We start from the raw sequence: 13,728 nt of genomic DNA on the forward strand, positions 1-13,728 counted from the left end.
CCCACTTGTCTCCTCTCCACTCGCCTGCGCTGCCGCTGCTACGCTCAATACCCCCACTCGTTTCACAATTGCCTGGCAGTCGCAGCCATGCAGCGTATACAGCGCAGGGTGGGCGCGTTCAAGACCCACAGCGAAGATGACGCACAGGTTGCCGCAATGCTGGCGGAGTTCAAGGAGGTCGATCAGATGCTCGGAAAGGCAAGCCGCTACCTCGCCCCTCCCTAGCCACCACCAACTAACGCTGACCGTTGCGCAGCTCGTCGATGCCACTAGCCACTGGAGAGAAGCATGGGCGCATATTCTCACCTACCAACTCCACGTCGTCACCGAGTTCGAGGCCATATACAAGCCCATGGTCGCTGCTGGCGATGGAGACACCCAGGCCCGAATCCCCGCAGAGACCCCGCACGAGGTCCTGGAGCGCACTCGCCGCATAAATCAGCTCTACGATGAGGTCAAGAACGACATGATGGAGGAGGTCAACATGATTGACCGCCGCTTGATCAAGCCGGCGCAAGAAGCAAAGGCGATTATAAAGCCCATGCACAAAGTCATACAGAAGCGGGAAGACAAGAAGGTACAGTTGAAGCCTTTTTTTGGGGCTCCGGTAGCTGACAGCGTGTATAGTTGGACTACGAGCGATACAAGGGCCGCGTGGAGAAGCTGGAGAACCAGGCAAATCGCTCCGCCCGCGACGAGTCTGCCCTCTCCAAGCACCGCATCGATATGGAGCGCTGCGAGGGCGAGTTTGATTCCGCAGACAGACACCTGCAAGCCAATCTTCCGAACATCGTGGCCGCCGTTCTCTCATTGCTGCCTTACCTTCTAGCATCTCAGATTGAGATCCAGAACAACATACTGGGGAACTTGTATACCGTGCAACATGAGTTCTGCCAGGACTACGGCTATCCATCACCGCCGCCGGACATGACCGAAATTGCGTTGGAGTGGGATGCCGTCTTTACACCTCTGCGCAAAGACATCGAGACTAATTATCAGCTCCTCATGCACACGAAGCTTGTCCACCAGCCTATGGAGCTACCCGAATCTAGACACGGAACCGTTACCGGTATGAACCTGCGCAACACGGCACACACGGCCACCGACAAATTTACCAACCGTCCGCGCATCACTGGCCGTCCTTCATCCAGCTCCCGTCACTCAGGCGCCGCCTCTCCGGAAGAAGAGAAGGCTCCACCCAAGCCTCCCCGCCCGCGCAACAGCTTCTCCAACGCTCCCCCCTCTCCCGACCCATCCGCACCTCCCCCGATCAACCTCGCCTCTCGCCCCAAGGTGCCTATGGCCAGCAAACCCCGGATTGGCAGCACATCCTCAAACACTTTGGCGCCCTACGATGGCGGGGCGCGCCGCCCCTCGACCTCATCGTCGGTTGGTGGGGGTGCCTACTCTCCGGGCAGTCCACACCATCAAAGCAACGAATACTTTAATGGCGCCCCCTCGCCCGGTCGCATGCTTACCGCGTCGCCCCACACCAACGGAGTCGCCACGCCGTTGCAGGGAATTGCCGCGGGCATCGGTGCCAAGAAGAAGCCGCCGCCTCCGCCACCGAAGAAGCGACTGGCCAGCTTCCAGAAAGAAGATATTGTCACGGCAATGTACGACTTCCAAGGACAAGGGCCGGGAGATTTGTCGTTCAGAGAGGGCGATCGAATCAAGGTGTTGAAGAGAGAGGGCGATAAAAAGAGTAGTTGGTGGGAAGGAGAGCTGAATGGTGTGAAGGGAAGCTTCCCGGCGAACTACACCGAGTAGTGGCGGAGGAGTTCGAGAGCATTGGTTCCGGGGAGGGCATCAAAAGGTAGAGCGCATAATTTGAGTTTTGAGGGGGATTTTGTGTTGGCGCACACTGCGTTATCTCTCTTTGAAAGGGCACCGTACAATAGTGCACTGTACTAGTCTCTGAAGTCTCACAATGTAATTTAGCGTTGGGTTTTGCGAGTGGAGGCGGCCGTGGACCCTGTAGACGTGGCCTTTCTGTGGGAATACTGGGGATATGGGTGTGGGGAATTGGAGAAGGGCATGATGCATGAAGAGCTCGAGACCATCTGAAAAAAAATATTTCCTGATGGAGAGATGGAAGCTAGTGGCTGTCCTCGTAGTGGCGTAAATTGAGTCTGGATGCAAGAAAGACATGTTGATGTTGCTGCGGCTTTGCTGTATCTGATACTCCGAGCGATTCTTCGACGACATGCGTACTTCTACACAGTATACACCCGGGTGGCCTAAATCTTCGGGGTGAAGTCGGAGAACGTAGCTAGCGGTGGCTAAAATCACGACTAAGCTTAAGTCCCAGGCGGCGGAAACGTGCGTGTCAGCGGGGCCGGGTTTGTGGAGAATAGATAACAATTGACCAACTGACAGACAGCCAATTTTTTTGCTGCGGGGATAGCAAGTGGACCCTTAATTCTTTTCCCACCCACTAGCTTCTACCTGACTCTCTCCAAACACCATCACAGTCGCCCTCCTCGCGCGACACTCACTTGAACCACACAAGCCGCGCGGCGAGAGAAACAGAAACTCCATGCTAACGGCACAGCTGAGCCGAGAAGATGACGCGACGTTTCCCCATTCGTATACCTACATCTTCCCTGCCGCCTGTTCTTGTTTCCCCTCCCCCTCACCCTCCGCTAACCCCGCTCTCTGCCACTAGGTACTCACTCCCCCGGTTGGTTCTCCCCTCGCCAACTTCCGCTGCCCGCCCGTCCCAGACCCACTTTACCACCACGCGAACACCCGGTTCTCGACGCCCCCGCTTCTTTTTTGCCGATGGGGTTTTTTGCGTTCGGGACGACTAGTGGGTGACTTTGCCGGGTCCGGAGGGAAGGGGGACCGGACAAGACAGGCGACGAGCCGAGCAAACCGGGGCGAGAAGGGGGGCAGTGAGAGTAGAGGGTGTGCCAGGTAGGCTGCAGAGGATGGACTTGGCCGGCGTCTTGGGAGAAACAAGAAGAAACTCAGAAAGAAGAGTTAAGAAGATGATGGTTTTGCAGCGCCACCAGAGAGACGATGGGACGAAGCGACTCGTGCTCCCCCCACTCATCCAAACTACTATCTGCAGACTACACACACACACAACAATCGCTTTCATCAACAACGCTACCCACTCAAGCAAACCAAAAAAATCCCACCAGCCCTCCCGCACCCCTTAAAGCGCACGCCACACACACACCCAATAATCCCTCGGCCGCCTCCCCCTCCCAACAAAGCCATAGTTCGTCCCGTATCGCGCCATACCCCACCCGCCTGCTTTCGGCCTCGCTTACGCCCGGCCAAGTCCGACCGTGGACGGGCAATGTAAGGCGGTATGTAACCGCTGCATGTATGTATGCGTTACATTGCCACCCATGTACGTACATACGTACGTACCCCAGACGCGCACGCGAGCACATCAATCGCGCAGCAGACGTGAATGATCCATGCCTACCTACGTGCCCATGCGCTTCTTTTCACTCACGCGCGGGCGGTATGTATGGCGTTGCAGAGGGCTAGGAGAAAAAGCACGGGTGACGTTCGTTCGTATGCCAACTCCCCATCGAGTTCTATCCCGGCATCTTACGTGCGGATGTGCGTGGATGAGTATGTGTTCCCCCGCACGTTCCTATGTGGGGTGAGAGACTGGGGGTGTGGTGAGAGACTACTGGACGACAGCGCTCAAGCAGCGATGATGAAATCGTCTCGAAACAACCACCGTGCCTCCAACTCCCTCTCCACCAAAAAGCAAATACATAGGAGAAGAAAAGAAGCAAAAAACAATAGCGGCAAAAACGCGTGGCATCCGAGACTCGAAACGTTTCCGATTGATTCCAAGCTCCAGCAAATGAGTGCGCTCCCGCCGTCTCGCCTACCCGGCGATTGTAGAAGCGCGCTTCGTGGTCCTCAAGTCCACTCACTGTCCCCTCGTTTTTCGCCTTCGGCGAAGCGACAAACACTACCATCACTCGTCGGCTGTAGGTAGAGATCTCCTACTTGCGGAAAAAGCAAAAGGGCAAATGGTGGGGAAAGGAGGAGAGATCGAAGCCCCTAGGTCCGATCTGATGTGCAGGTTATCGCCTGAATCCTTGCCGTGCCGCTCTTAGATGGCGTCGACTTGACATCATCGGCACGTTTCCGCGGAGTTAGAAGTCATCCGCTCTTTTTTTTTTCCATTTCAATTTCGTAGGATTCGTTGCTCGTTTGTCTGTGAATGCCAGCGTGAAGTATCCTAGGCCGTGACCTGGAGAGCAATGACGAGTGAAAGGTACTACATAGAAGACAGGGAAATGGATATACCACAGAAACACCATCAAAGCAAAGCGCCTTTCCGACCCTTAGGGTAAAGTAATGTACAGTCTATCGTAACAGAATGGATAATCGTGTCGAAGCCTCGCTGGTTTCCGCGATACGAAGGCTCTTAGCGCAGCGGTTCTTTCTTCCGATGTCCATCAGGAGCACAACGGTCCTACTGATCGACATAACTCGGCGCTGCAGTTCCAAGGAGCGTCGACTGATAGGAATAAGCAACGATTGCGGTGCCAATGGCGAGAGCAAGGACCCTGCATGCCAACGTCAGCAATCTGCGCAACTGTAGGGCGTGGATACGGCGGCGAGCAAATTGGAAATCACTCCAAACAACCCTCTCGTGTCCAACCATGCAGTAAGACGAACAGAATGCTTACGTAGCACGTCCTTGTCCTCCACACACACGCGTGAACCATCTGACCACTGGTCCCAACCAGCTACCAAACAAATTGTTCCAAAACTTGATCATGAATGAAGAGTTTTGTTTGTTGGGAGTCACCTTGGCCGAATGAGAAGTAGAAGGGCGATCGACTTCGGCGCTGGCTGCGGAAGGTTCCAGGCTGGCAGAATGCGGCTCAGGATTTGACAGGCCCTTGGTGCCGTCCGTGTCATTGGATTGGCCCTCGGCATCTCTGGAATTTTCTTCACCAGTGACTGTGACCAGAGAATCGGCGCGATCGTGTCTTTTGCCATCCTCATCATCCTTTGGCGTCAAGGGAGGTGTTGGAACAGCAGGGATTGGTCGTTCGACTACAGGTTCCGGAATCGTCCGTGATGGTAGCTCGTCAACATCCTCCCCTTCGCTTTCTTCAGTCTCCTTGATGGAATCCAGCGGTGAAGCAGGCGGTATATGTTCCGACGACGACCGTGACGTCTTCCGGCGCGGCGAAGTGTCAATATCTTCTGGAAGAGCGATATCTACCTCCCTGCGGCTCGCCAAGGTTTGAAGATGCTCGTAAATTGTCTCGCGGCGGGTTGGGAACGGCTCGATCGAAGGATCATTGATGTCTTCCTCGTCCATAATATCTTTGAGCGAGGTGTGGGACTTGTGCTGCGACTGGGAGGGGCTCCTCGGCGGACTGTCAACTGCAGACACAGATATGGACTCGTGACGGAACAGCGGCATGTCGCCGTCGAATTCCACCGGCGCAAAGTCTGCTGCTGCAATCGCATCTTCGCCGGCTTCACTTCCTGCATTCGATACAGACGTAGATCGCTCGTGGGGAAGAAGCGGGGCCTCGTCATCAGAGAGTGGCTCCAGTTCTTCGTGTGGCAGCAATGGAGAGTGTTGATCTTCCATCGTCGGAGTTTCCGCAGGTAACTCGGACTCGGGAACCAGTTTGAGTCTGGAAAGCTCCTTCGGCTCTTCAACGTCGCCAGTAACAACTACCTTGTCAGGCTCTGCATCTGCGGCTCTCTTTTCGTGAGCATCTTGCTGTCCTTGGGTTGCATTGGCTCCGAGGTCGTCTCCATGCGCAGGCTCATCATCTGTTTTCTCAATGACGACCGAAGGTACCGAGATGTTATTCTGCGTGTCTGGTTTCACAGGGCTCGAATTAGCTTCAGGCGATTCAAACTCGCCATCAGGCTCCGCGTCTGCTGTGCGTTTCGACGCATCCTCCCCGAGACTTGCAGGTCTCTTGCCACCGTACACAGGCTGTTCTGCGTCGGGAACAGTTTCGACAACAGTGAAAGGAAGAGGGGCTGGTGCAGGATCAGAATGTGACCTACCACCTTCACCATCCTTCAATTTGTCACTTGTTGTCGCGTCTTCGGCAGCGATTTCAGGAGCAGAGGAAGTGCTGCGCGGCCCACCCTTATCCAAGGCAGGCGATTGTGGCGGGGTGACGAGGAGAAGGTTGTTGCGGTTGCCGGCGTCATCGCATACTACAACGCACGTCAGTGGATGTTGCCCAAGGGGGGCTGACAGAACCTACCTATCGGCGCACTCTCGTCACAAACCCACCAATCACCGGGCCCGAGTCTGAATTTGTACTGATATTCGCCTGATTCGACGGCATCGAAGCTCTTTTCGAAAACGAGGTCCCCAGACGCTGTGCGCTCATCTTTCACGCTCATCTCGATCGGCTCCCATGATGGGGTTGTGAGCGACGAGGCGACGAAGACAGGCGGGAGAGTGCCTGGCACCGAGAAGGTGATTGTGACGGGCACTTTGGGCCTGGAGAGATCCATTGCTTCTGGTGGGGCGTACCAGCTCGAGAGGTAGCGAGAGGGACGATGAAGCCTAAATGAGCTCTTTGAGGCGGCGTGCTTGATGGATTGAGGAGGCCTGTTGGTGCCGCCGAGGTCAGCTTCGGAGACAGCGGGCTTGAGGTTGAGGTAGGGGCCCCGGCGCTTCGGGGGTTGCTTGTGAAGAGGCATTGGGAACAAAAGAGACGTCCAATGCACGCCGGACGGAGCGATTGGGCGGATCAATGAGGATATATGGAATGTTGCGGGAGGGTGGGCGAGGATCGAGAGCGTAGATATTGCCAACGTACCAGCAGCGGGAGGACAAGCGTTAGTGTGATGGCTGAGCAGCGCCTGCTGTGTGTGTGGTAAGGCGGAGTGCGGAGGAAGCTTTGAGGGAAGCGTTAGAGAACTATGCTGGATGGGAGGTGCGGGAAGGAGGAGGTGGTAGACTTGGCAGGCGCGGAGGGCGGCAAACCATGGTTCTTGTGGGCTATGCACCGGCCGTTCAGGTCAGCGCCTGGAGCCTGGGCTGGTGCAGCGCTGCGGTTTTGGGAAGCTTGTTGGGCACCGTGCAGGACCAGTGAGGCGGGCAGGCTGCATCCTGGTGGCTTGCCGCTGTCCAAAGCTCCCACGGCTCCGCGGCTGGGGGCGCGCGCGAATTGCGGTGCCCAGAACGCGCCAGAGCCTGCCAGAGCGCCTGCCACAGCCCTCCCGTCGCAGGCCTTGGAAGCGGCGGGTCCCAAACTACCTGCGCAACCGTGACGTCCAGACCGCGAGAATAGCCTTCGCCTTCCAGCAGCGATCAGCACGCACCGTTGCGCGGCCGCCGTACGGAGCGCCCCCGCAAGCTGCCCTGGTGAGCCACTCTCACGCCACACTGGCTGCGCGCTCCGTCACCATTTCTTCATCTCGCGCCCCATCTCGGCCCGTTGCCGTGCGTCTGCCATCCCGTCAGCCTGCCCGTTTGCGTCTTGGCTGGGATGCGCGTCCCTGTGCCTGGCCAACCACGTTCGCTGCCCTGCCGGGATGGCTGTCTCGCACAGCACAGCGTCATCTGAGCGCTCAATCCATGCTGCCAATCATCGGAGCTGCGCCGCGCGTGCCACTGCCTGCCACCTGTCGCCCGACACCTCACCTCCAGCACATTTCACTCCACCCAGATGACTGCCAACAGCTGTCAGGGTCCGCGCCACTGCAATGGAGATCCCGCCAGTCATTCCGTTTGCTCACCGTCTTCTGTGCTAGCTGAATCGGTCCTGTGCGAGCGCATTTGCTACCGTGTTCTTTCAGCTGCTTGAGCCAAACTGGCTCCTAATGGCTCGCGCAATTGCCTGGCGTCTTTGTGCGAGTCAACGATGCGGTGCCACAAGACTCCGGTTTGTTGCAGCATCTCACGACAGTTGGAACAACGATTCCAACAGCAGTCAGCATAGTGCAAACGGATTTCATCATAGTTCCATCTGACATATTGCTCAGAGATTTGAAGTCCTCGTTACGCCGCATGCTCCATCGAAAATTTCGTTTCTCGGCGCCACCAAATCTCATCATTCATTCCAGAACCTGCCCACAATCAAGCGCGCGATCCAAGAAATGCTTATTTTGGCTGACACATGGCCCCGGCATTCCTTGTACCACTTCGCTGCGTGGCTACTGGAATGCAAGCCTCTACCAATTGACGAAGATACAGACGGATCGACCACTCAAAACGACATCGGCCATTGTTTCAGACTTAGAAAGTTCACATCTACCTCCTGATGAGAGACTCGCTCCGCGTCAATATGCCCGCTATCCGTCAAATCCGGCGATCGATATCACACTGTTGAATCTGAATTGATACTCCCAACGCTCATCAAGGAACCTCAAATGTTTCCGAACTTCATCACTCCAATGCCCTGGACACTTTCCAATTTGAGGGGCATGCCAAAATTCCGGACTTGACTGAAAAAATAGTGAGTGGGAGCTCCATGCATCGCACGCGCTTTTTGGGACATCGTCGAATTCGAACATAGAACTCCAACGTCACGGCTAATTGGGGGAGAGTGCTTACCCACTGTGGTGGTGCGGGCCGTTGAATCCTCGCCATAACTGGGACGAAACCAGCTCTTGTGGGCTTATGGCTGATGCAGCAGCTTACAGTTCCCCTTCCAGGCATTTTGTATGGTCGCTAACAGCCTCGGCTCTATCACATGATCACCTACACAGCCACTTCACGGTGTATCACAGCAGTCAGTCATCACTCATGGAGCTTCAAAGCTAAGTTTGCGACATAGATGCATGGATTGTCATAGACAGGCGCGGAACACCCCTCATTTGCTTACTCAGACTACGTGGAAATACTTGATATGACCTTCTCCGACCTTGAGGACTTGTGCACACAATATGGATGAAAGGGCACTCACTATGAGAAGGAGGCAGGGTACTGCCTATAGAGAAGGAGATGGCTCAAGGTTTCCAGACCCCTTATAGGCCCTCCAAAACCCAGAGAGTAAAAGTACCACCGTATGAGCGAGGATACCAATAGAGTAGACCGAGACCGAGAATCCCGGGGCCGTAAGAAAGAAGGGTTGAACTACAGAAAAAAAAAAAAAAAAAAACACGGAAAAGTCAGAGAAGAGAAAGAGAGAAGTTGCTTCACCGCCGCAGAAATTCGGGCCTTGGCCCACGTGGCGAACAGCGCGAAGGTCAATCCTGAGGGATAATGAGAGGAAGACACGCCAAGTAGGTCTGGAGAAGAAGGAGGCAAGTGACCTCGAATAGGTACGTGTATCGTGCAAGTGGGTATAGGCGTGTTTGAGGACTGTATGTTCGTGGCGAGAGGCAGCGAATGAGTGGTCGTGGGGGTTTCGTGGATGCGGCTGCTGGGTAGTTTTGGCGCGCTACGGAGGGCTGCTGAAACAGCAGCACAGTTAGCGCTGCGCGTGTCGTCAGATGAGCTGGCTGGCAGCAGCACCTACAACTCGCGTGCGCTCGCCTTCAGAAATCATCGTGTGCGTTCGCCAGCCGCGCTGTGGAGCTCAGCCGGTCGCTCAGTTTCCGGAATCGACAGACTCCCCCAGTCCGCCAAGCGCAACAGCGAATGGCGCGCTACACCGCTGACTGCGCTTGTGCTTTTCGCGCCTCCGACCTCCACCTTCACCACCTCCAGCTGCCGGCAGCATCACCGTCGCTCGCTTCGCCTCTCTCCGAATCCCAATCCCGACCCAGTCGCGCAGGCCGCGCGCCGAAACCCACATGGCCGGAGGTCCGCAGAGCGGTCCGCTGATGGATCTGGAGAAGGAGCTGTCATGTTCGGTGAGTGAGAGAGAGTCAGGACGCAGGGGCACGGCCGGCGGATCCCCCAGCTTCCTCATTCCGCACACCCCGCCAGCACGGGCGCCCCCCTCGCTCTGCCCACGCATTGCTGACGATCCCGCAAACAGATCTGTACCGACGTGCTCTACCAACCGCTGACGCTCCTCGACTGCCTGCACACCTTCTGCGGCGCCTGCTTGAAGGAATGGTTCTCATGGCAGGCCCAGAGTGCCACCACTGCCCACCCGTACACCTGCCCCTCATGCCGCTCATCCGTGCGCGCTACGCAGCCCAATGCCACCGTCACCACCCTCCTCGATATGTTCTTACATGCGAACCCGAGCCGCGGCAAGACCGATCAGGAGAAGGACGAGATGCGCAAGGTGTACAAATCTGGCGATAACGTGCTGCCAAAACTTCGCAGGAGACGGCGTGATGACTCGGACGAGGAGGACCGCCGCATGCTCGAGGAGGTGCGCCTGCTCAGTCTGCAGGAAGTTGGCGTGAGCAGCAGTGGGAGCGACACCATCAGCCCGTCTGCCGAGAGCCGCCGGCGGAATCGTAGCCGTGACCGGGAAGAGAGACGCCGCAGAGCTCGAGACGCCTCGGCGTCCAGAAGCGCCCAGCAAGAGACCGTCAGGAGCCGCGACACATCGCCGAGGCCGCGTCGCGTGATCGAGCACCAGGCCAGCTTACGGTCACTTTTGAGCACATCCGACTTTGATTCGCAAGAGATGGAGGAGGAGATCATGCGTCAAATCAGGGAAGATGGTCTGCTGGACGGCATTGACCTGGAGAACATTGATACTTCTCAAGAAGAGGAAATCACGGAGAGAATCGCGGCTGCGTTCCGCCGTCGCCAGAGGGAGCGAGAAAGAGCCAGGTTTAGAGCAAGGCATGAGAGATCACGCAGCGGGAGTCACTCGGCAACGCGCCAGGCGGAAGGAGATCGGCCCCCCAGGAGACCGCGCCCACGAGCGGAGAGTGCCAGCCAGGAAGCAGTCCCACAAGTAACGCAACCCCAACCGCACCCGCAAAACCAAGCTCGATCTCAATCGCAATCGCAAGCAAATTCGCAATCCCGGCCACCTGTCTCTCGCCCGCATCTGTTTGAAGCGGTCAATGGAGGATCTCGCGAAGGATCGCGAACTCGATCCTCGAGCCAGGATAGCAATCGGACCGCTCGCCGCCACCACAACCCAAGAGGTCTGTCAATTGACTCTACCAGGCCTACAGTCCGGTCTGCGACAGATCTCACAAATCGACCGCAAACAACGCAGGAAGGAAATGCAGTAGACAGGCAGCGGCCAAGTCAGAATGACCGAAGGGTGACCGATCCAGAGCGTATGGTCCGCGCTTCGGATGTTCTGCTCGGGAGGCAGCAAGGAAATCAGTCGGCTGAAAACTCCCCTCGCCGAGCCGTGTTCACTTCAGAAATGTTCCACAGTCCGCCTTTGAACACGCCAGCGGCCGCTGCTGAAGCGCACGCTAGTCTGCGTCAGTTTCCTGGGATAAATTCGCGGATTGTTACAAACACCCCCGTGCTTGCACCTATGCGACGCCACAATAGCTCAGACTCTGGAAATTTGAATGCAAGACCTTCTTCGTCCGGCACTTCTGGTCCACGGCCCACGTACACTGAGCCATCAATATCGTGCAATCGTTGTGGTAAGCAGCATATCGAGTACTCACTGCACTACAACTGCCGAAAGTGCAATGATGGCAACTATAATCTTTGCTTGCGGTGCTATCGTTCGGGGCTGGGCTGTAAGCACTGGTTCGGCTTTCCCTCTAGGGCATGGGAGAGATATGAGCGTAGAGCTCCTCCAGGCGGCTACCCTCCCGGCTATGACCATCCTCACTTCCTTGCAGGGCGTCGCTACAGTAGGCCACGGAAAGACCCCGTGGGCTCTGGGTCAGGTGATACACCTCTGACCGAAGAGGATCCATCTCAGCGCCTTCAGTCCGGTGTTTTCTGCGACATCTGCCTTGCGTTCTCGAATGGTTGCTATTGGAAGTGCGACATTTGCAACGAAGGGGCTTGGGGCTTCTGCAATGACTGCGTAAATCAAGGGCAGCATTGTACTCACCCTCTTCTCCCTCTCCAGCATCGACCTTCTGCGTCGGGGAATAACAACAATTCAGTGCCTTCATCGCCCGGTTTCACCTCTTCATCTAAACCCCCAATTACGCCCAAGTCCGCTTCATTAATTCGAGGACCTGGCACATACTCGCTCGCCGGTCTCCTTTTCCGCCCTCTGACCTTCAGTACTCTCTGCGACATATGCACATACCCAATTCCGCCCTCACACACGCGTTATCACTGTCAGAAATGTAACGCAGGCAACTCCGATGTGTGCACGTCATGTTACCAGGGCCTAGTGGCATCCGGACAGATTGCGCCCGAGGACGGGCAGAACGGATGGCGCCGCTGCCTACAGAAGCACCGCATGGTGGTCATTGGCTTCGAAGACCGCGACTCGGGCCAGCGGCGCGTGGTGACGAAAGACCTGGTTGGCGGTCTGGCCATGAAGGACAACGCACTGCTCAAGAACGCGCCCACAGCCGCACCTTCAGCCGCCGACAACCCCGGCACGCCCACGGCGCCAGCTCCTGCCGTCGCTCCTCCCCCGCCCGACCCCGCGGCGGCCGGCGCCATCAGCCCGGTCGACGCGCCGCACGCGTGGAGATGGCGGGATACGGACGGTACGATCAAGAAAGCGAGGATGCGGGCCGGCCTTTTCCGATCGAACTCGGCGTCGTCAGCGTCGTCGTCGTCGATGCAGAGGGATGGGAATAAGTCCAAGTCCAACAACGCTTCGTCCGCCACCACTGCCGCCGACACCACCAACAATAACAACGGCGGCGGCGGCGGAGGCGGCTCGTCCAACGCGAACACTACGAACAACTCCAACGGCAGTACCAACAACAACAACAACGCCAGCAATGCCAACCCAACCAGCAACCCCACCTCCAACCCCTCTACCACCACCAACAACAACAGCGGTCCCGCCGCCGCCGGCCTCATCCTGAAAAAACAGTTCCCGCCCGACGGCGGCCTCGGCCTGCGCGTCCTCGCGCTGTGGAGCTACTGGCCGCAAGAAGGCGTCAACGACGAGCTGATGTTCCCCAAGGGCGCGGAGATCAGGGAGGCGGAAGACATCAACGGCGATTGGTACTGGGGCTGCTATTGCGGGCGGAAGGGGCTGTTCCCGGGGAATTATGTGAGGGGTAATTAGGTATTCGTTGGTTGGTTGGGGTGAAGGGGAAGGTGGAGGAATTTCGCCCTTTGCTTTGTTGCGTTTAAGGATTTCGGGATGATGGACGGACCTTTGACTGGGTGGCATGATGATGTAGTACGGACAGGTGGGAGTGGGCAGGAGGAAGAGGTGGTCGCTAATGACGAGATGCGATGAGATTGCGTGTTTTATTTCTTCTTTTTCTCTGTTTTTTTTTCTTCTTGTTGTTCATTTTTTTTTTTCTCTCTTTCTCCTGCTGATGATGATCTCTATGGAGTGGCGGTAAATATATGGAAAGGAAAGGAGATGGTCACGTTGATGATTATGAAACTCTTGGTACGATATCACTTAGGCTAAGTTGAGCATCTTTACATATATCACTTTTGAGTCACGGTGTGTCTTTTTTGGGCGCGTGGTAAGGCGTGTGTATGGTGTGCTGGCTTGCTCTGTTAGTCCACAAATCCACGAGGGTGGTTCGTTGATGTTGCGATACCGATTGCGGAAATGTGAATACTTTTTGGGTTTCCATTTCACTTGCGGACGATACTATCCACATGAGCATCATCCGAGAGCTGGAACCGGAATGGTAGAATGGTGTACAGTTTCGTCAAAAATCACGGGTACTTCCAAGTGATGGCTATATATAAAGCCGACAGTCTGGCATCACTGGCATCCATGAAAGCTGTACACAGCGTGTTGCAACATGATC

At 56.3% G+C, this 13,728-nt stretch overlaps 3 protein-coding genes across 3 annotated transcripts; 2 read left to right on the forward strand and 1 right to left on the reverse strand.

The window, feature by feature from the left end:
* Nucleotides 1-87: 87 nt before the first annotated feature.
* On the forward strand, nucleotides 88-1,770 carry SLS55_002089 (uncharacterized protein; the record flags this gene model as incomplete). The annotated part of the gene is made up of 3 exons (XM_066773575.1): nucleotides 88-177; nucleotides 257-577; nucleotides 628-1,770. The coding sequence occupies 3 exons, from the start codon at nucleotides 88-90 to the stop codon at nucleotides 1,768-1,770; spliced, it is 1,554 nt and encodes a 517-aa protein (XP_066636142.1).
* Nucleotides 1,771-4,669: 2,899 nt separating this feature from the next.
* Nucleotides 4,670-6,489, reverse strand: SLS55_002090 (uncharacterized protein; the record flags this gene model as incomplete). Its single annotated transcript, XM_066773576.1, has 2 exons — nucleotides 4,670-6,183; nucleotides 6,234-6,489. The coding sequence occupies 2 exons, from the start codon at nucleotides 6,487-6,489 to the stop codon at nucleotides 4,670-4,672; spliced, it is 1,770 nt and encodes a 589-aa protein (XP_066636143.1).
* A 5,621-nt stretch (nucleotides 6,490-12,110) lies between these two features.
* On the forward strand, nucleotides 12,111-13,019 carry SLS55_002091 (uncharacterized protein; the record flags this gene model as incomplete). The annotated part of the gene is made up of 1 exon (XM_066773577.1): nucleotides 12,111-13,019. A coding segment is annotated over one exon (909 nt), but the record flags the coding sequence as incomplete, so codon positions are not given.
* Nucleotides 13,020-13,728: the final 709 nt, after the last annotated feature.

This window comes from Diplodia seriata, assembly GCF_021436955.1.
Source record: "Diplodia seriata strain FDS-637 chromosome Unknown scaffold_2, whole genome shotgun sequence".
In the NCBI taxonomy this organism is placed as follows: domain Eukaryota; kingdom Fungi; phylum Ascomycota; class Dothideomycetes; order Botryosphaeriales; family Botryosphaeriaceae; genus Diplodia; species Diplodia seriata.